The sequence below is a fragment of the Heterodontus francisci genome, chromosome 10, assembly GCF_036365525.1.
Source record: "Heterodontus francisci isolate sHetFra1 chromosome 10, sHetFra1.hap1, whole genome shotgun sequence".
NCBI lineage: Eukaryota > Metazoa > Chordata > Chondrichthyes > Heterodontiformes > Heterodontidae > Heterodontus > Heterodontus francisci.
The window spans coordinates 15985787-16008036 of record NC_090380.1 but is presented as its reverse complement, the minus strand read 5'-3'; the positions used below and the strand labels follow the sequence as shown (position 1 = coordinate 16008036).

Genomic DNA, 22250 nt, shown 5'->3' with positions numbered 1-22250 from the left:
CACTGGTCTGATGTACAACAATGCACATTTCTATCAGCTGCTGCAGTTCCTCTTGCAGGATTCTCTATATATACTGCTTATAGTAAGATGTAGCATTCTGACTGCTTATTACATAGAATTACTTAGACTTTACAACAAAGAACAGGCCATTCAGCCCATCTGATCCATGCTGTTGGTTATACTCCACACAAGCCTCCTCCCACACTAATTACCTCTTCCCACCCTGCCCCCTCTATTCCCTTCTCCCCTGTATCCATCAAGGTGCCCACTAAATGCATCAATACTATCTGCTTCCATGTGGCAGCAAGTCCATATTCTGCCGATTCTCTCTAAAGATATTCCTTACTGTTTATTTGTTTCCAACGCCCCCTTAGCTATAATGTGCATATCCATGTGACATGCACAGCATGAGCTTCTTGCTCTCTGATCTTTTAGGATTCCTTACTGTTTGATCCAGGAAGGATTTTTGCTTAATGCTTTAATGTGATTTTTATATGAAGGCCGATTCAGGATTTTGAACATTAATTCACAAAGGTCCGGTCCCCTTCCTGTTATATTAACACAAGAGGCTGGCTGAATCCTTTTGAACGATGGGAGGCCAGGTGTTTCAGTTCTGGTGAAAAGTCACTGACCTGAAACGTTAACTCTGTTTCTCTCTCCAAAGATGCTGCCTGACCTGCTGAGTATTTCCAGCATTTTCTGTATTTATTACTCACTAGGTTCTCCTAAATAAAATGGGCCAGATATTGAAACTGTTGCCTTATCAGATCAAGACAAATAGCCTTGTCAGATGACTCCAGCATGCATTCACACATGGTATATTGAAACTGCAATCTCAGCAAGAGTGGTCTGACAGAAATGCACTCTGGATAGCACGATAACCAGTTTGATTGGCAGCCTTACTAACTCCCTGTGTTTGGAGTTAAAGGTCAACTGCTAACTTTCTGTTGAGCTTGGGGACAAAAGAGCAAGGGTATGCGTGCAGATCATTTTAGTGGAACTTCTGTTAAGGACGAGCAGATCAAGTTTCCTGTTTAAGATCAAGCTAGTCAGAAAATGACCGGTCAGAAAAAAGTTACATGAGCTCACTAACAGGGACAGTATGGCATATTTATTAGTTGTTCTGAGGTGCAATATAGAATCAAGTCACTGTGAAGTGCGATTTACTACAAATATTTTACTGTTCATTTAACAATTGCAACATAAACTGACTTGTGGTTTTGTTTTTGGCTGCTTCTCAACATGTAAATCGGTAGATTGGAAGAGCATACTTAGAGGCACATGCAATCTCCTCAGTAAACAGTTCACATAAACAAAGGGTTTTCAATGTTATCTGATCTGGTTACATTATCTTATGACTAGATATTAGGCAGTAGAGGTGGAGTCATGATCGTAACAGACACGGGATCTGCTTACAGAACAGGCCAGTGATGCTGCCCCAGGGCAATATTTAAAGCAGCCTTGAAATTTGTAAGAGTCTCCTTCACGAAGACTGCTGCAGTATTTACACCAGCTGACACTCGCTGCACCTCAGACCTCCAGCTCCTGCCATCACTTTATCCATGTTCTTCAGGCTGCTTAGGACAGTGGGAATGGCCTGTTTCATCCTGACCTTGCTGCTCACAGTGAGCTCCCCTTCGGCTAATTGAAGTGGTTAGACTGCGTAAATGGTGCATTATCATCTTTTCGTCAGCAGTCCACTGAGGCATTTCAAATGTTGGATATTGGACTTTGGGGTACCTTTGCCTTTGCCCACCATCTCCGAGCCTCTCCGAAGACTCCTCCTGTCTTCAATAGCAGTATAACTATCAGAAAATAGTCCTGCCATTGCTACATTCACCCCTTTGGTCTGCTGTCAACTGAAAACTTTTGTTTTCTTGAGGTGTCTTTCCCCTAATTTTTTTTTTTATTATCTTGAATAATTTTGTTATCCCATTACAACTTTTGCTTTCCTCCATATAATAAGAAATGTTCCTTCCATTATCTAGACTGTTCTTCGGATTTGGGACTGTCTGTTCTATGAAGGATCTAAAATCACCTTTCGTGTGGCCTTGACATTAATAAAGTACCACCAGGCTTCCATCTTAGAAGCTAACAGTTTCGCTGCGATCTGTGAGAAGTTCAAAGAGATTGCACGTGGATCTCTGGTCCAAGATTGTCACGTCTTTATGCAGGTGAGTTTGTTATTTCTGGAATGTGAGTGTATAGTCTAAAGTAGTCCTGAATTGTTGGAGAGCTGATGGAACAAAATGTTAAATTCCACCTGAAAATTAATTGCTACAAGTCCTTTCCATTGGATGCAGGAATTGGATTGAACAATAAAATAAAAGCAAAATACTGCGGATGCTGGAAATCTGAAATAAAAACAAGAAATGCTGGAAATACTCAACAGGTCTGGCAGCATCTGTGGAGAGAGAAGCAGAGTTAACGTTTCAGGTCAGTGACCCTTCTCCTGAACTGAAGAAGGGTCATTGACCTGAAATGTTAACTCTGCTTCTCTCTCCACAGATGCTGCCAGACCTGCTGAGTATAGTGGATTGAACCAGTTACATTCAGCAACTTTAACAAGGGGAAACATCCAGAGTGCTTCTCACTGGCATAATCAAACAAAATTGATGGCAAGCCAAAGAAGGAGCTATTAGGAAAGGTGAACATAGGTGTTCGCCATTCCATCTTCTATAGTCGAACATATAACAGGAGCAGACCAATCAGCCCTTTGAGTCTGTTCCACTCACAAAAGGTGCAAGGACATCACTGTTGCGTTAGTGGCTTAAGATCCAAAATGTCCATGTTATATTTGATTCTCACCCCACCAACTCTGATAGGTGTCAATCCTTTGAACTTGCCTACATCTGTCTGTTTCATGTGTTCGAGGGGTCTAGAATAAAGGTAACATAGATGTAAGATTAAATGGAAGCAATTTGGGACCAAGAACGGGAGAAACACTTTTTACACTGAGGGTTATAAGGCTGTGGTGTTCACTACTGCAGTTAGTGATTGAAGCAGAGACCATGTTCGCATTTATGGAAAGGTTCGATAGGTGGCTGAAGGAAAGGGGAATAAAGGATATCGGAACAGGGTGGTTACATGGAGTTAGGATGCTACCCTTGTGAAGGATAAATACCACCATGGACCAGTTCTGATGAAAGGTCACTGACTTGAAATGTTAAGTCTGCTTCTCTCTCCACAGATGTTGCCAGACCTGCTGAGTATTTCCAGCACTTTTTTGTTTTTATTCCACCATGGACTAGTTGGGCTGAATAGCCTATATCAGTAAATCTATGTCAGTGAGGATATTAAAAGTACTGAGGTGAGTGGCAGTGGAAAATTGGCCAGGGAACCAGTGGCTACCCAAATTTGTTTGGGCTGAATGGCCTGATTCTGTATAATAGTACCTATGGGAAATGCTGGGATCAAGATAAATACAGAAAATGCTGGAAAGACTCAGCAGGTCTGGCAGCATCTGTGGAGGGAGAAACAGTTAACGTTTCAGGTCTGTGACCATTAATCAGAACTAAGAAAAGTTAGATATGTAACACGTTTTAAGCAAGTAAAGAGGCAGGGAAAGGTTGGGGTAGAGTGGGGCAGGTGAAAAAGAACAAAAAGGAATGTCTCTGATTGATTGGGTGGAAGGCAGGACAGAGTCTTCCCTCCACTGTGGTCGATGGGGTCCTTGACTGTGTCCATTTCCTGTACTTCTGTTTTCACCCCTTCCCCTCCCTCCCAGAACTATGATAGGGTTCCCCTTGTCCTCACCTTCCACCCCATCAGCCTCCACATTCCCCTCCAGCATGATGCCATCACCAAACATATCTTCCCCACCCCTCCCCTTTCAGCATTCCGAAGAGACCAGTCCCTCTTCGACACCCTGGTCCACTTCTCAATCACCCCTCCCCTTCCCATGGCATCTTCCCATGGAAGCACAGGAGATGCAACAGCTGTCCTTTTACCTCCTCCCTTCTCACCGTCCAGGGCTCCAAACACTCCTCCTAGGTGAAACAGCGATTTACATGTACTTCTTTCAACTTAGTATATTGTATTCACTGTTCTTAATATGATCTCCTGTACAGTGGGGAGATCAAACGCTGATTGGGTGACCACTTGGTGGAACACCTCTGTTCAGTCCGTAAGCATGACCCCGAGCTTCCGGTCCCCCCTCTCATTTTAATTTTCCACTCCGACACCTCTGACCTCAGTATCCTAGGCTGTTCCAATGAAGCTCAAGGAACAGCACCTCATCTTTTGATTAGGCTTTTCACAGCCTTCCAAACTCAACATTGAGTTCAACAATTACAGATCATAATGTTCCCATTTTTTCGGTTAGCAGCTGTTGATGATTCTGCTTTCCAATTTAGATGTCCTCTGGACCATCTTTGTTTCTTTACTTGTCCCATTACCATTCCTTCTTGCCTTGCACCATCATCCCTTTTGTCATTTAATCTCTCCTGTTTTTCACCCTATCACAGACCATCCCTCCTATTCTCCAACCCCCTTTTCCTGCCTCTATACTTGAAACCTGACCCATCTCTTAACTTTTTCCAGTTCTGATGAAAAGTCATCAACCTGAAACCTTAACTCTGTACCTCTCTCCAGAAATGGCACCAGATCTGCTGAGCATTTCCAGCATTTTCTGTTTTTATTTCTGATTTCCAGCATGTGCAGTAATTTACATTTGTAAATGCTGGGTCAATCTCTGCTAACTATTGCATTTATAACCATTTACTTTCACAATAACAACAATTAATTAGCTTTGTCTTGCCATTTGTCCCAACTTTCTCTAGAAAATATTCTCTGAACCTGGAAGGTTGCCCCTAGTAACGATCACCAAGCTACGCAAGTGTAGCAGGGCTGAAATAGATGCCCAGAGTTGATGTGCATGGCTCAATTCTGAAACACTTAATACCTCAGGACCTTGAAGACTTCCTACATTCCTCAATCAAACAGCTGGGTTGGATTTACCTGATAGCTCCCTTCAGTGACTGTGAGCTAAATACAAGCTGTATCTATCACCTTTCAAAGAATTGTTTAGCTACTGTGCACATACTGTGAATTAAGGTGGATCAAAATTAACTACTGCAACATTTGAAGTTTCAGATTTAAAACAGGATTACTAAATGAAGGGTTGTTTGTATATTCTGATTGTGTTTTGGTCAATTTGCAATCTCATTAATTGATTTTCATTTACTTTCATTCATCTGAAAAATGGGCCCGATTTTAACTCTGTGCAAGTGGGTGAGTTTTGAATGAGTTCAAATCTCACCTTATTTCTATCAAACAGTTTTCTTTTTATTATATTGTTAAATAATTATTTAATTACTCAGCAAATGGAGAATTTCCACATTAGCATTTGATCAGGTGTAATTAAATTCTTGTGCCAGTACTGAGCCTGCAGGATCTCCAGTCTGGCACCCAGTGACAGGCAACTCCTGCTCTGCTCTGGGTTCAGTGATACTCCAGTATTGTCTCCAGTCTGGCACCAGGTGACAGGCAGACTCCTGTTCTGCTCTGGGTCCAAGTGACAGGTGACTCCTGTTCTGCTCTGGGTTCAGTGATACTCCAGTATTGGCTCCAGTCTGTCAGCAAGTGACAGGCAGACTCCTGCTCTTCCCTGGGTTCAGTGATACTCCAGTATAGATGAAGGCATTGCTACTTATTTTATAAATGATTTGAGTGGCTTTGGGCTGTGCCTGACATCTGCTGGCACCTCACGTCTGCAAAAAGCAATAATTGAAAGTTGGCACTTTTATGGATGTAGAGCTGCACTTTCAGCCATTGATTGATTTATATAACTTTCCTCGCCACTTTAGTTTGATAGTTTGTAACTCTAGATTGTTTGAACTAACAAATTGAAAAATGTTTATATGTATTTAAAGATCAGTCTAATTCTGAGCAAAAGAAATAATAAACAATAATCCTAATGTTTTTTGTAATGGATCTGTATGTCGATACCAAAGAAACATGAGATTGGGCAGGTCTGAGAAAGCCTCTCCATTCACCTAAACCATCACTCAGTTTCCCACTCCCTCCAGTTTCTGTCGTAATCCTCCCACATCACTGCCCTCTCTCAATCTAAACTGTGTCCTGCCCTATTCTGACATAGAGTCCAACTTCAAACCTATTCTCCGGATTCAGTTCATCGATTTCCAGAAGAACTGTGTAAACTTCCATCACATCCCCACAGAAACCAATCCCAGATTCATGCATCTCTCCTCATAGCTCAGATTTCTTGAGCTACCTATCAGTTTGGTTGCCTTCTAGTCTCCAATGCCTGGATATTCTTGCTGTACAGCAACATGTACATGTATGGCTATCCCAGTGTTTTAGCCTAGATTTCCAATTTCAGGGTGCTGAAGTGGATGGGCAGAAATCCTGTATGATTAGCAGCACCAAGGATTCACGCCACCGCCCTGCAATCCCCCGCCAAGACTTTCACCCCAGGGGCACATCTTTTGCTTTCTGGGACATTGATTTTCTGAAGGGTCGTCCCACCCTTGGATGCAGAGATGCAAATAATTCACTTGTTGAATATATTTATATTACTTTGCAATAATTTTTGAGTATACAGGTCCAGCATTACAGGTGGAAATTACCAACATAATATTTTGTGAAGAACGGTCACCATTTAAGGTCATCATTTCTGCAACTGTTCCTGATCAACCTTTCCCACAGTTGTTGTGACTCTTATTTTAGACAGTACCCAGCCCTGTTGCAAACTTTGATGGCAGTGCTTCCCACTTCTGCATAATCTGAGCTTTTGTCTGCACCAGCCATTGTTTTTGGAGGTAGAGAAGTTTTCTGATTTGTCACTTTTTTTAAAAAAGGTGAGTGGACGGACGAGGATGTATTTATTGACTGCTAGGCAACCCACTTGATTATTTTAATACAATCACCTTGGTTTAGAGATTACCATAATGGGAGGGTCAGAGTTTGGTTTGGGAGGGTCACATTGGGTTTGGGATGGGACTGCGTGGAGGTAGTGGTAAACTCTGATTACACAGATTTTTGAATTCAATGTATTGGAGAATCATGAACGGAGGAGGCTGACGAGGGTGGATTGATGAATGAGTCGGACTTGGTGTGGGATGAGACAGGAGCAGTTGGTCAGTTAGTATAGAGTGCAGCTTGCGAATGCAAAGCGGGTAGAACCCAGCTTCTATTTTAACCTCTCCTCCTACCTGTCCAATACCACCTGGGTGGGCAGGGTTAATATTAGGGCTATAGAAAAATAGGAAATGAGGCTGTTCTGATGGCAGAGGCACAAAGGAAGCAAAGAACTAGGAGTGTTGGGTCTTTATGACAGTTTGGCACTGGTGTTGCTTCATGGGACAAGCCTCATCAATGCAAATGCTTCAGCCTTTTCTTTTGCAATCATCTTCAGTCAGAAGTGCCGAGTTGATGATCCATCTCTGTCTCCTCCTGAGGTCCTGAGCATCACAGATGCCAGTCTTCAGCCAATCCCATTCATTCCACGTGATATCAAGAAATGGCTGAAGCCTCTGGATACTGCAATGACTATAGGCCCTGACATCGTCCCGGTCGCAGTACTGAAGACTTGTGCTCGTGAACTAGCTGTGGCCCTAGCCAAGCTGTTCCAGTACAGCTATAACACTGGCATCTATGAGACAATGTAGAAAATTTGCCCAGGTATGTCCTGTCCATAAAAAGCAGGAAAAATCCAATTTGCCCCATCAGTATACTCTTGATTATCAGCAAAAGTGATGGAAAATGTCGTTGACAGTGCCATCGAGTGTCACTTAAACAGCAACAATCTGCTCACTGATGCTCTGTTTGGTTTCCACAGGGGCCACTCAGCTCCTGACCTCATTTCGGCCTTGGTTCAAACATGGACAAAAGAGCTGAACTCGAGGTAAGGTGAGATTGCCCCAGATATCAAGGCAGCATTTGACCCGAGTATAGCATCAAGGAGCCCTAGCCAAATTGAGGTCAATAGGAATTGGGGGGGAAAGCTCTCCATAGGTTGGAGTCATACCTAGTATGAAGGAAGATGATTGTGGTTGTTGGAGTTCAATCATCTCAGCCCCAGGACATGGCTGCAGGAGTTCCTCAACTTCACTTGCTTAATCAATGACATTCCCTTCATCATAAGTTAGAAATGGTAATGTTTGCTGCTGATTGTGCAATGCCATTCGCAATTCCTCTGGTACTGAAGCACTCTGTGTCCATATGCAGCAAGACCTGGATAGCTTTCAAACTTGGGCTGATAAGTGACAAGTAATATTCGTGCTACCAAAGTGTCAGGCAATGACTATCTCCAACAGAGAATCTAACCATCTCCCCTTGACATACAATTGCATTACCATCACTGAATACCCCACTATCAACATCCTGGGGCATACCATTAACCAGAAACTGAACTGGAGCAGCCACATAAATGCAGTGGCTACAGGAGCAGGTCAGAGGTTGGGAATTCTGTGGTGGGTAACTAGCTCCTGACTTTCCAAAGCCTGTCCACCATCTACAAGGCACAAGTTGGGAGTGTGATGGAATAGTCTCCACTTAACTGGATGAGTGCAGCTCCAATAACACTCAAGAAACTCAACACTGTCCAGGACAAAGCAGCCCACTTGATCGGCACGCCCTACACAATCTACAAGATGCACTGCAGCAACTCACCACACCTCCTTCAACAGCACCTTCCAAACCCGTGATCTCTTCCACCTAGAAGGACACGGACAGCACACACGTGGGAAGACCACTATCTGAAAATTCCCCTCCAAGCCACACACCATCCTGACTTGGAAATAAATCGCCGTTCCTTCAATGTCGCTGGATCAAAATCCTGGAACTGACCTCGAGGGCAATTAGGGATAGAAACACATGCTGCCCTTGCTAGCGACACTCACATCCCATTGAACAAATAAAAAAAAATACATATTTTGGGTGCCCTGGGGCTTGTCCCGTCTGGCTGGAAGTTGCTTCATTGGATTGAATTTGTGCAGTCACCACAAGAAACTGGAGCAGAGGTCATGGCAAAGACAGAGCTGCATTGTCCTGAGACTGGTAAGTTATTTTTAATAGTCTATATTCCTTTGGTCTTTCAGTTTTAGTTGCTGCTTAATTTGGTTCCTGCCACGTGCACCATGTACAAAAATTGGAAAAACTGAGCCCCAAAACCAGTTGCAACTAAAAAAAAGAACTTCTTTAGGGTAAATGAATAACTTGCATTTCATTATTTCAAAATTTAATGAGTAATTTAGGGTCATATTCTGAGTGACATTGCCCATGACAGCTGCTGTCAGCTCCTGGGGTACAATGGAATGAAGTGCCATCTTTTTCTACATATGAGACTGCATTGTCTCCGTCTCCAACCTGCATCATTTATGTAACCAATACAACTGGAACAAATTGCTGTAGAGTGGATGTTAATGTGAATTCCCCTTGAAGAGCAGACAAATTTGAACGTAGAAACTCTTGAGGAAGAATCCCCACCTTCGATTAAGAAAAACAACCAATTCTGATACATACTTAATATTCATTGTTAACTTGCATCTATTGTCTGACAGTTTGAAATCATATACAATGGAAACAAAAACACTAAACCGAAAATAAATGTAAGACGGGGAGTTGGATGTTGTTTAACAATGTTGCAGAATTCACAGTGGTAAAGGTGGTTGAGAGGGAGGAAGGATGCGACCTCCTTTTCGAGTTAGCAGACTGATTTCATCTTTCAATTTGTTGATTTCTTGTGCTTGTTTCTCCACGAGCTGAATCAGGTTCTGCTTCTCTTCCAATTTCACTTTTTGCTTCTGAAGTTCTACACCCTGGCACAAGAACAGTAATGTTCACAGTTGGTTTCATATGACATGCTGCAATGAGTTTAAATCATAAACGAACAAACTACTAATGCACAGAGACAGTGTGAGACAGGCAAGTATACATGTAAACATACATAAAGATATGCACACAGATTTTATAAATATATAAAAATTTCTGATTATTTTAACCTTTTAGTGCTGAATCACAGTATATTAAAATGCTGCGAAATGCACTAAAGAACAATGAAATATACCAATTGCAAGGTAGTGCACACCTTGACTCTACCCCAGTAGATTTTGCACCTAAGAGCACTAAATCCACCACTTCAAATTGTATTTTTGTGTCCTTTTTTCCCTATTATTATAACTGAAGTATTAAATTTAGCTGAGTTTCAGAAATGACAAATTTACACTTCTCTGCTCCTGTTGAAACTCCTTGTTGTTTGTCAGATGTGAGGTCACTGGGTTTCAGTCTTTACAGGAAAAAAAATGGAATTGCAAAGTGTGATTCCAAAACACAAATACAAATCCTGAACTCGATGGGAATGTTTCACCTGCACCTCTTGCAGGCTTGGGGAACAGGCTCAGGCCCTGGATTGACAGCAGCCCCTTTGGGAAGCCCCATAAATCCCAGGACAGTGTAAAGTAGGTGGAAACCCAGTATCATAGGTCTCTGCTTAGTTCTAGTCAATATTGCCAAGATTCAGAATCTTCCATGCAATGATGGCGTAGAAATCAGCTCCTGTATGATCTGGTGGACTTAATCTGTTAGATTAAACATAAGAAAAATGTTCCTGGACAGCATTTATTACCCATCTGTGGTGCCCTGAGTGCAGTCAGTCAACCAAATGGTGTGAGATTGGAGTCACGTTTAGACCAGACTGGGTAAGGACAGCAGGTTCCCTTCCCTGAAGGACTTGGGTGAACCCATTGAGTTTTTACAACAATGCGGCAGCTTCCATGGTCATGGTACATTATAATAATGGATTTATATAGAATATGCAGGAAAGATGGGTACAGATTTGGGAGGCAACAACATGTTCAAGGGCTTTGTAGAAGAAAGGAAGGTTGGAGATGTAGCAGTAGTTGACAAGGACAAAGGGGTCAAGCAAGGGTTTTTTGAGGAGGGAACACGATACCTGAGGAGAGGAGCCATTATCAAGGCGACTCTCAAATTACTGTGACTTTAGGACAATAAACAACTTCTCAAAACTGCAATTAACTAATTTGCCAAAGTCATTAGGAAACCTGATTGGAGAGGTTTAAACATGGAATTGAGGACAAGATGGACATGGATTTTAGAGGCAACAGCATATTCAAGGGCTTGGGAAAAGGAGATTTGAGCTTGGCTAATTTTTTTTAAAAATGGTTTATGGAATGTTTATAATTAAAAGAACAAAAGATACACTAGATAAGAAATCCATATTCTGTTATGTTTGAATTGATATTCTTTTGCCTTCTCTACCATAGCTAATGTTTTAAAAATCGAACACTCAATAAAATTTTAAGTTTGCCTTCCAGCTTTTCTTCAAATAATTTCGAAAACAGCCTAAAGGAATATCACTAGATACAGAGAGAGAAGCACCAAATAATCTGGGTTAACTAAATGCTACTGATGTATCCTGGGAAATAGTGCACTTTCACACACTCTGACTGTAGGGGTCTATCTTCAGATCAGAGTAAAAATATCAAATTCATGTCTTGGATTTTAGGAGTTTGAGACCTTCAAGCAAAACCTTCCATAAAATTAATAAAAGACTAAAATTAAGCTGCAATTCTCACTACAGCTCAAATGGGCCCCCTTCTGTGCTGTATCATTCTATGATTTGCACTGCCGGTGCTGTGAATGATTGATTTTAAAAGGTGGAGTCCAGTATGAGAGATGAAACCAGACAAAATGGATTATGATTTATGATTGGAGTATGTCTGAGATCCCAACAAACAAATAATGGTGTAATGGCAAGAGCCCAAAAGCATCAACTTCACAAAGGGCATTCCTGTTTCCTAACAACTGCTGTTTTCTGTACTCCTGTGTGATGGTTTTTTTTCTTCAGCATTTAAGTCAACAACAAGTGCAGCCATAGATCAGACTACACTGGCAGCAAGGCCCTGCACTTTAAAAGACCTGCTGCCCGACCCAAACCTGACCGAACCCGACAACATGTGTCGGGCTTGGGCTGGATGGGGTTCTACTGGGCTCGGGTCGGGTCTCATTTGCAGACCTGAGCAGGCCTTTACAGCACCTAACATTTCCCAAATGAATGCCCCAATGAAGCTTGTGTCATGAAGTAACAAGCCTCCTCTGCTTCTGCTCCCCAACCCCCACCCCACCTATCAGAAACCCAGAGCAAGAGTAAATCTAGTTCACTGACCCTGAACTTTGTATCTGGCATGTCTACTCCCAGCTTACAGGAGTAGCAGGTCAGTCCCAAAAGTCATAAAAGGTAACTCAATTTTGTTATAAAATATGTAATTATTGAATTTAAAAAAAAATTTGTTTATAGAAATTATAGTTACTGAGAAAAATTACGTCCAAGATCCTTTCAAAAAGTATTTTGAATAATTTGACTAATTTATCTTTTTACGTTTTATGCTCTCCTGACTGGACATTTGCGATTGATTTGTTTTCACACAACCTCAGCTTCCACTGCAGTTTTCTAGCCACGTGATTTGCTTTTGATCTTCAGTCTTGATTTGCTATTTTACTCTCAGTCAATCAATAAAATATGATGCCAGAAGTAGGATTCAAAAATAAAATGAAAGAAGCATGTGTTACAAATAGGAAGTACTGGAGAACAGTTGAACCTTGGGAAGTGCATGCTACTGGAAAACAAATGAACCTAGTTAAGCTAGTTAAGTAGGTAGCTCATTTAAACTGGTTTCTGTAGCTGTAGCAGAGCCGACTCATCTGAGTTTACAGGTAGTATAAATACAAGGTTCTGGAGTGCAGCTCGTCACGGAGTGCAGTTTGGCACATAGTGAGAAGCTGGAATTTGGCGAAGGAGGGAGTTCTGTGAAGGGGGTAAGGAGGTACTTTCTTTTTGTACCTTTTTCACCCTTCAGTATTTGGTTTTTAGCTTCTTCCCCTGTACTGAAGTGATTGGTGAGTAACTGGTAAGTATTCTACTCGTAATAAATAGGTAGTAAAGTTAAGGTAAGGCAGGGCAGAATAAGGGGTAGGCCATTTAAGACTGAGATGGGGAAGAATTTCTTCTCACAGAGGGTGGTAAACCTTTGGAATTCTCTACCCCAGAGAGCTGTGGAAGCTCAAATCACTGAGCATGTTCAAATCAGAAATCAATAGATTTCTGGATAGTGACATCAAGGGATATCGGAATAGCGTAGGAAAATTGCAATGAGGTAGATGATCAGCCATGATCTAATTAAATGGCAGTGCAGGCTAGATGGGCTGAATGGCCTACTGCTCCTATGTTCATACTAGGCAAGACTATCATTACTTTTTAGTATTCTTGCATCTTTTATCTGCTTTAAAGTGAATTTAAAAATTACAGAAATCTGAATATTTTTATTAGTTTAATACTGGGGTGGATTTTGTTATCATGCTACGAATTGAAAACTTTAAAGAACAAATACAGCCCCAAGGAGTTTGTAATTCTGCAAAGTAACTAGTAATGCAGGAGTCAGAATGCAGAGCCTATAAATTGGCAAGAAAATCACATCATATGGGAAGTGTGAATGAATGTTGGAGCCAAATTAAAAGTAGAAACCAACTTACAGCGCATTACCTCCTTTACAATGGCAATATGTATTTGAGTGCTGGCTATGATCTTAAAACATTACCATTTTCTTCTGCTGGGCATTTAACTGTGTTTCAATCTTCGTCTTTTCTAATGTCATCATGTTCAACTGATCCAGTCTGCACGTGTACTGTCTGGTGAAATCTGTAAGCTCAGCATGCAACTCTGCTATTTTATCCTGTATTGGGACAGATTAAAAAATGACGCATTACTGTTGTTTGGTGATGAATGACTTATGATTGTTTAGAAAGCCCTCACCTTGTGGTTAAAGGACTTTTTAAATGCATAGTTCTGAAATGCAAAAATATATTGTACCTTTGATTTTACAGGATAACTCAGTCAAAACTTTCAATTGCGAAAGAAAGAAGCACTCACTCCAGAACCGTTTGCACTTATTGTTTAAACGGGCCATCCTCCATACACTATCCCAAGTTCTTTGCAATTCTCTACATTAGTTTCATTGCCCACACCAACTATTTCCTCCCACTGCTCTGCATCTGTTCTGTACTGTGTGTAGTATTTCTAAACAATATCCACTTTTCCCGCATGCTGCTGCTCAAACGTAGTGGGAGGGTTGTGAGCTCAATAGCAGGTATTGAGGATGCAGGCATAAATTCGGAGCAGTGCTGTTTCCTGCTGACTGCAGGAGATCATGGGGAGCAAGAAAGAGGACTGGCTCTGCTGGTAAAATAGGATCCTGCAGGACTGTGCAGAGAATGAAATGTGAAAGGGAGTCTTACCTTGGTCAGATCAGGTCCTGGGGAAAAGTGTTGGTGCCATTGACATTTTCTACCACCTCTCTCTATGTTGACGGATTTGTTTTGGAACCTGTTGCCCATCTACAGGGAAGAGGACCTCCTTCCTGCTAGTCATTTATTTAATCAGCACCTCCCCCCTGCCTCAGGGAACCTCAGGATAATGTTCAGAATTATGGTGTAGCTGCAGCCTAATCCTGCTGGGTTGTTCTTGATACAAAGCACCCCACTTTTAGATGCTACATGCCTTTATGTATGGGACACAGTACTGGGCATTCCTATTTGTCGAGCTGCCTAAAGCGAGTGTGTTTCACACTGTTAGCTCACCCATTTAATTCCAAATCAGAGGCAACATTGACCATTATTGACTTCTCCAACCAGCTGTAGTATACACTACCCACGACCCACCCAAAGAATGTTCCATGTTTCTGCAGAACACAGTAAGCAGAAGGAAAGGGTGATTGCAGTCAATCAAAATGATCAGCTTGTTGGGAACAATGTTTTCTTGCAGGGTTGAAAAATGATCTCTTGATATATTGTTCCTCTGCAATGCAGTCTGGTTCTTGGTTTGCCTTTTAAATCATGGGCTATGTTTCAACACCTTTTTTGTTTTGTCCTCCATAAGCTAAGACAGGTTAAGAATATGAAGCTAACGTGTTATCAGGCACTTCCAGCACGGAACTTTGTGCAACAGCAGTGGGCTCTGTAATTGTGCACCTCTTTCATGGCCCGTACAATTTTCTGTCTAATAATGGAAAATTGCGTGTTTGCAAATCAACAACAATTCGTATTTATCTTTAACATGGTAAAAGTGTTCCAAGGCACTTCACAGACAACATTTGGCATGGAACCACCAAAGGAGCTATTAGGAGCAGATTACAGATATCGTGAGGAGAGAGACCAAGGAGGATTTAACACAAGGATGAACATTTTAAAATTGGGACCTTTCCTGACAGGGAGCCAGTTTAGGTCAGTGAGCACAGGAGTGGAGTGTCCTGACCACTAGCCAAATTTTCAATGTGGATCCTGTTGTGCCAAATGTACTGAGCTATAAAATACATCCCATGATTAAACAAACAACTGATCACCATCCTCACCAGTTTCCCTTTGTTAGTACATTAAATATGACAACCAGTTAATAACCTGTATTGTTGCTTACCTCTCTTTGTTTTATTCTTCTTCGGAAGTGGGTGTCATTGACATCAATCTTATCTTTCAACTCTTCCAAGGTTATGTTCACTGACAGAGTTTGCAACGCTTCCAGATCAACCACACGACCAAACTTCCGAATCATTTCTCGATGACACTTTTCTTCTAACTCTGTAGTAACACAATTCTGTTTTAAAATGTAGTTTTAAAATATGTACTATGATTATTTTGCTAACATCCATCAACAATAAATCTGTCATTTAAAAAATGGTGTGCCTGTATATACTTTTGTCCATTGAGACACTCTGGAATGGCGTTTGTTGATTAGCTCAAATCAGAACTGAAGCAGAAAACAATAAGAAAACAATTGAATGATCAGTCAGGAAGATCTACAAACTAAATTCCTCAAAACACTCTCTCTCTTTTTCATTTCCTTTTTCTTGAATGTACATGACCAGAAGGACCATTGAGAGCCATCAGCTGGTCTCAGTGTCTAGGAAAGATCATATCCCATGGTACCTGCAAGATCCACCGAGTGTTAGTATAGGATATTTATCCGAGTGCTTATCCAATACTCAAAGACAATCAGAGCTCTCTGTGCATTGGGGAGCCCATTCTTGCATTCATCACCCCCTGTATTGTTAAATCTAATCTTTCTGCCCTTCCTTTTCTAAGTTTAATGCTCTGTCATGTTGTAGAATCAATGACTATATTAAACATATTGATGTTTATCTTGTCAGTCCCTTTAAAATCCTGAATCGTTCTATAAGATCATCCCCGAGCCTAGTCTTCACCAGTGTGAACATTCCCAGCTTCTGTACCTAACCTAATCCTTTATTCTAGTTCTCATTTTAGTTTTCCTTCCAGCATGCTCTGCAATGTCTGGGTGCCTTTCTCATAACATAGGGCTCAGATCATACCCAGGTGTTGAGACTTGTGTTTTTTCCTTTGGCTATTCAGCCCAAGCTCCGATGTGCTGATGGCTTCAATGATTGATCGACTTGTTCCCCCAAATCCTTCCTCTATATAATGTTCTGTAGAATCCTGTTTAGATTATATTGCCACTGTTTATTATCCTTTCGCAATCTCATGCCTTTGCACTACCAGAAGGATGTGGAGGCTTTGGAGAGGGTACAGAAGAGGTTTACCAGGATGTTGTTTGGTCTGGAGGGTATTAGTTATGGGGAGAGGTTGGCTAAACTCGGATTGTTTTCATTGGAGGTGGAGGGGCGACCTGATCGAGGTTTACAAAGTTATGAGTGGCATGGACAGAGTGGATAGTCAGAAGCTTTTTCCCAGGGTGGAAGAGTCAGTTACTAGGGAACATAGGTTTAAGGTGCGAGAGGCAAAGTTTAGAGGGGATGTGCGAGGCAAGTTCTTTACACAGAGGGTGGTGAGTGCCTGGAACTTGCTGCCGGGGGAGGTGGTGGAAGCAGGTATGATAGCGACATTTAAGAGGCATCTTGACAAATACAGGAATAGGAAGGGAATAGAGGGAGACGGACCCCAGAAGTGCAGAAGGTTTTAGTTTAGACAGGCATCATGATCGACGCAGGCTTGGAGGGCTGAATGGCCTGTTCCTGTGCTGTACTGTTCTTTGTTCTTTAACCGCATTAAATGATATGAACCACTCATCAGCCTAGCTCTCAAAACATTGGATTACACAGGATATACGGCACAGCAACAGGCTATTTTTCCCAACTAATCCGTGCTGGCATTTATGTTCCACTCGAGTCTCCTCTCATCATTCCTCATCTAAATCGGGCGTTGTAACCCTCTATTCCCTTCACCCTTCACATGCTAGTCTAACCTCCCCTTAAATGCATCTATGCTATTTGCTTCAACCACTCCCTGTGGTAGCGAGTTCCACATTCTCACCACTCTGGTGAAAGAAGTTTCTTCTGAATTCCGTTTTGGATTTCTTGGTGACCATCTTATATTGGTGGCCTTTAGTTATGCTCTTCCCCAAACGTGGAAACATACCCTCTGTAACCACTCCATCAAAACCTTTCATAATTTTAAGGACCTCTATTAGGGTCACCCCTTGCCCTTTTTTCAAGAGAAAAGAGACCCAGCCTGTTCATTCTTTCCTGATATGTATACCAAGCATTTCTAGTATCCTGTAAATTTTCACTGCACCCTCTCCAGTGCCTCTATATCCTTTTATAATACGGCGACCAGAACTGCATGCAGTAGTCTAACTGTGGTCTAACCAAGGTTCGATACAGGTGTAGCATAGCTCCCCTGCTTTTCAATTCTGTCCCTCCAGAAATAAAGCCTACTGATGGGTTTGCTTTTTTTTAATGGCCTTGCTAACGTCTGACGTAACTTGTAGTGATTGGTGTATTTGTATTCTGAGATCCCTTTGTTCCTCTGCCCCACCTAGATTTGCGCCTTCCAAGCAATAACTCCCTATTCTTCCGTACTAAAATGTACTACTTCACATTCAGCTATGTTGATCTTCATTTGTCAATTAAATGTCCATTCTGAAAGTTTATTAATGTCCTCCTGTAACTTGTTGCAATCCTCCTGAGTATTGATTATTGCATCATCCGCAAATAATGACAAGGGCAATCTAGTGTAAAAATACTTAATTGAAGGAAGGTCAATTTTAGTGGGGTGAGAACAAACCCGACCTTGTAATTTGGAATCAAAGATTGGCAGGCAAGACTGTAGTCAAACAATGGGCTACCTTTAACGAGGACATAGCTTGTATACAGTCTATTCCCATCAAAGGGAAAGATAAGGCAACCAAAACCAGAGCTCCCTGGATGACAAAAGAGATAGAGAGTAAGATGAAGCAGAAAAAGGAAGCATATGACAGATGTCAGGTTGACAATACAAATGAGAACTATACTGAATACAGAAAGATCAGAGAAGAAACAAAAAGGGAAATAAGAGGAGCAAAGAGCGAGTATGAGAATAGACTAGCAGCTAACAAAAGGGAATGCTAAAGTCTCTATAGGCAGATAAATAATAGATGGTAGTAAGAGGAGGGGTGGGGCTGATTAGGGACTGAAGAGGAGACAGATGCATGGAAACAGAGGACGTGACTGAGGCACTTTTGAGTATTTTTCACCTGCCTTTACCAAGGAAGAAGATACTGCCAAAGTCACAGTAAAAAAAGGAGGTAGCTGAGATACTGGATCAGATAAAAGTTGGTAAAGAGATGGTACTGGAAAGGCTGGCTGTACTTAAAGTAGATAAGTCACCAGTTCCAGATGGGTGCATCTTAGGTTGCTGAGGGAAGTAAGGGTGGAAATTGAGAAAGTACTGGCCATAATCTTCCAATCCTTCTTAGACACATGGGTGGTACCAGAGGACTGTAGAATTGTAATGTTACACCCTTGTTCAAAACGGGGTGTAAGCATAAACCCAGAAACCATAGGCCTCAGTGGTAGGGAACCTTTAAGAAACAATAATCCAGGATAAAATTAACAGTCACTTGGATAAGAGTGGATTGATCAAGGAAAGCCAGCTTGAATTTGTTAGCAGCAAACTGTGTTTAAGTAACATGATTCAGTTTTTTGATCAGGTAACAGAGAGGGTTGATCAGGGCAATGTGGTGTGTATGGATTTCCATTAGCCCTTTGATAAAGTGCTACACAATTGTCTTGTCAGCAACATTGAAGCCCATGGAATGAAAGGGGCGATGGCAGCATGGATACGAGATTGGCTAAAGGACAGGAAATAGAGAATAGTGGTGAACACTTGCTTTTCGGACTGTAGGAATGTGTAAAATGGGGCTCCCCAGGGGTCGGTGCTGAGACCACTGCTTTGAGATATATATGGGCTTGGACTTGGGTGTACAGGCACTATTTCAAGATCCGCAGATAACACAAAACTTGGTGTAGTGAACAGTGAGGAGAGGGTAATATAAGCTAACAGAAAACATTCTAAAGGGGGTGCAGGAACAGAGAAACCTGAGGGTATATATGCACAAATCATTGAATGTGGCAGGGTAGTTTGAGAAAGAGGTTAAAAAAGCCTACAAAATCCTGGGCTTCATAAATAGAGGTATACAGTACAAAAGCAAGGACATGATGAACCTTCATTTTAAAAAAAAGACTTGCATTTATGTCATGCCTTTCATGACCGCCAGTTGTCCCAAAACACTTTACAGCTAATGAAGTACTTTTTAAGTGTAGCCATTTGTTGTAATGTAGGAAATGCTACAGATAATTGGTGCACAAACAGCAATGTGATAACGACAAGATAATCTTTTTTGTGATGTTGATTGAGGGATAAATATTAGCCAAAGTAACTCCCCTGCTCTTCTATGATGTGCCATGTGACCTTTTATGTCCACCTGAGAGGGCAGACGAGGCCTCCGTTAATGTCACATCCAAAAGACGGCACCTCCGACAGTGTAGCACAACCTCAGTACGGCACTGGAGTGTCAGCCTAGATTGTTGTGAAGTCCTGGAGTGAGACCTGAATCCACACCTTTTGACTCAGAGGTGAGAGTGGTACCAATTGAGTCATGGCTGACAAGCATAAAACACATGTGCGGCCACAATTGGAGTATTGTGTCTAATTCTGGGCAGCGCACTTTAGGAAGGATGTGAAGACCTTAGACAGGGTACAGAAACGATTTACCAGAATGATTCCAGGGAATAGGTTTTTTTTATTTGTTCATGGAAGGTGGGCATCACTGGCAAGGCCAGCATTTATTGCCCATCCCTAATTGTCCTTGAGAAGGTAGTGGTGAGCTGCCTTCTTGGACCGCTGCAGTCCATATGGTGTAGGTACACCCACAGTGCTGTTAGGAAGGGAGTTGCAGAATTTTGACCCAGCGACAGTGAAGGAATGGCAGTATAGTTCCAAGTCAGGATGGTGTGTTGCGTGGTGGGGAACGTGTAGGTGGTGGTGTTCCCATGCACCTGCTGCTATTGTTCTTCTAGGTGGTAGAGGTCGCAGGTTTGGAACGTGCTGTTGAAAGAGGCTTGGCAAGTTGCTGCGTTGATAGTGTCGAGCTTCTTGCTGTTGTTACTTGCCACTTAGCAGCCCAAACCTGAATGTTATCAAGATCTTGCTGCATGCAGACATGGACTTCATTATTTGAAGAGTTACGAATGGAACTGAATACTTTAATTACATGAATAGATTGGAGAAGCTGGGGTTGTACTCCTTAGAGCAGAAAACGTTGAGAGGAAATTTTATAGAGGGTTCAAAATCCTGAAGAGTCTAGACAAGGGTTGTCCAACATACGACCCAAAGATTTCCATCGGCCCGAGGATGTAAACTGGACCTGGCCGTTCCTCCTCCTCCTCCTTGCTGCATGGTTTATACCCTCGGACTTTTGCTTTCAGCTTCAGGGATGAGAAATTTCTACTGGCCCGCCAAAGCTTTCTATGACTGACAACGGGTGAGCGCTGATTGGCGGTTCGCGATACAGGCACGCTGGGATCGGCCACTAGGAAATGTACTCCCCCTGCTCCCCAGGCCCTATGGATGGAACTGTAATCTGGGACTACAACTCCCAGAAAGCACCATATTCACTGGGCCCAGCCCTTCCCGTTAATGGTTCAAAACTTTTTTTGAAATAAAATACCAAGTCAAAGGCACTTATTAGAGCAGGAATAAGTCGTTCGTTCGTTGAGTTGGGATTTGGGATAATTATCTTCAAAAAAAAAAGTAACTTCTTTTCAAAGAGAGACAGGTTTAGAGAGACAGACACATGGTGGGCGTGGGGAGGGTGGGGAGAGAGCGATCATCATCATGACATCAAGTGTGTGGGCAGACACTGACTAGTTGTGCAAGCAAAAACAATGCCAGGTATCTCACTACATCAGTGCTCAACATAGTGATCAGAAAGTAAATTAGTAAATTGGTCTTTTCATGTATAGCTTGTTCACAAAAATGCACATTTTTTTCTTTTGATTAATATTAAAATAAATTTCTAATGTCTTTGTCCTTCCGAAATTTGCTCACCTGTCCCTTACGCACGACAAAATTTGTAATTTGACCCCTCATGTGAACAGGTTAGACACCCCTGGTCTAGAGAGTAGAGAGAAACTGTACCCATTGGCAGACAGCTCGAGAACATAGATTTAAGGTGATTGGCAAAAGAACCAAAGGGGACATGAGGAAAAATATTTTTATGCAGCAAGTGGTTTGGATCTAGAATGCATTGCCTGAGAGTGTGGAGGAGGCAAATTCAATCGTGGCTTTCAAAAAGGAATTGGATAAGCACCTGAAGGGGGAAAAAAAATCCCCGTCAATAGGGAAAGGGCGGGAAGTGGGACTAGTTGAGTTGCTCTCACAAGCAGCCAGCATGGACTACTTCTGCGGTGTAACCATTCTATGATTCTATTCCATGACATCTGGAGTAGTGTGAGCGGTTCTGAGCACCACACTTTAGGAAGGATGCATTGGCCTTGGAGGGAGTGCAGCGTAGATTTATTTGAGTCATACCTGACCTCCAAAGGTTAAACTAAAAGGAGAGATTAAACAAACCAGAGTTGTATTTCCTGGAATTTAGAAAGCTTTGGGGTGTTTTGATCAAAGTTTTCAAGATATTAAGGAGAACAGACAAGGTAGATTGGGGTAAAACTATTTCCACTAGTTAGGGAGTCTGGGACTATGGAGTATAGTCTAAAAATTAGAGCCAACCCTTACAGGAATCAAATTAGGAAATACTTCTTCACATGGTCGAAGCTTGGAACTGTCTTCCGCAGATGGCAATTAATGCTAGATCAATTGTTTTGTTTAAAACTGAGATTGATAGATTTTTGTAAACCAAAGGTATTAAGGGATATGGGGCAAAGGCAGGTTTATAGATCAGCCATGATCTCATTGAATGGCAGAAA

General features: G+C 41.9%; 2 protein-coding genes across 5 annotated transcripts in view; one reads left to right on the top strand and one right to left on the bottom strand.

Moving 5' to 3' along the window:
- Window positions 1–5910, top strand: part of LOC137374308 (growth hormone-regulated TBC protein 1-like) — an 80729-nt gene extending 74819 nt beyond the window's left edge. For all 4 annotated transcript variants that reach the window (XM_068040148.1, XM_068040147.1, XM_068040151.1 and 1 more), the window contains 2 exons: window positions 1989–2174; window positions 4782–5910. In XM_068040148.1, coding sequence (XP_067896249.1) covers window positions 1989–2174; window positions 4782–4871 — 276 coding nt within the window. In that variant the 3' untranslated portion in view covers window positions 4872–5910. The remainder of the gene's footprint in view (window positions 1–1988; window positions 2175–4781) is intronic.
- Window positions 5911–6520: 610 nt separating this feature from the next.
- LOC137374307 (cilia- and flagella-associated protein 44) overlaps window positions 6521–22250 on the bottom strand; it is a 283090-nt gene continuing 267360 nt past the window's right edge. Inside the window, exons 32-34 of the mRNA XM_068040145.1 lie at window positions 15449–15609; window positions 13578–13712; window positions 6521–9782 (exon numbers count right to left, since the gene is read on the bottom strand). Of these exons, the coding sequence (XP_067896246.1) occupies window positions 9615–9782; window positions 13578–13712; window positions 15449–15609 (464 nt within the window). The 3' untranslated portion in view covers window positions 6521–9614. The remainder of the gene's footprint in view (window positions 9783–13577; window positions 13713–15448; window positions 15610–22250) is intronic.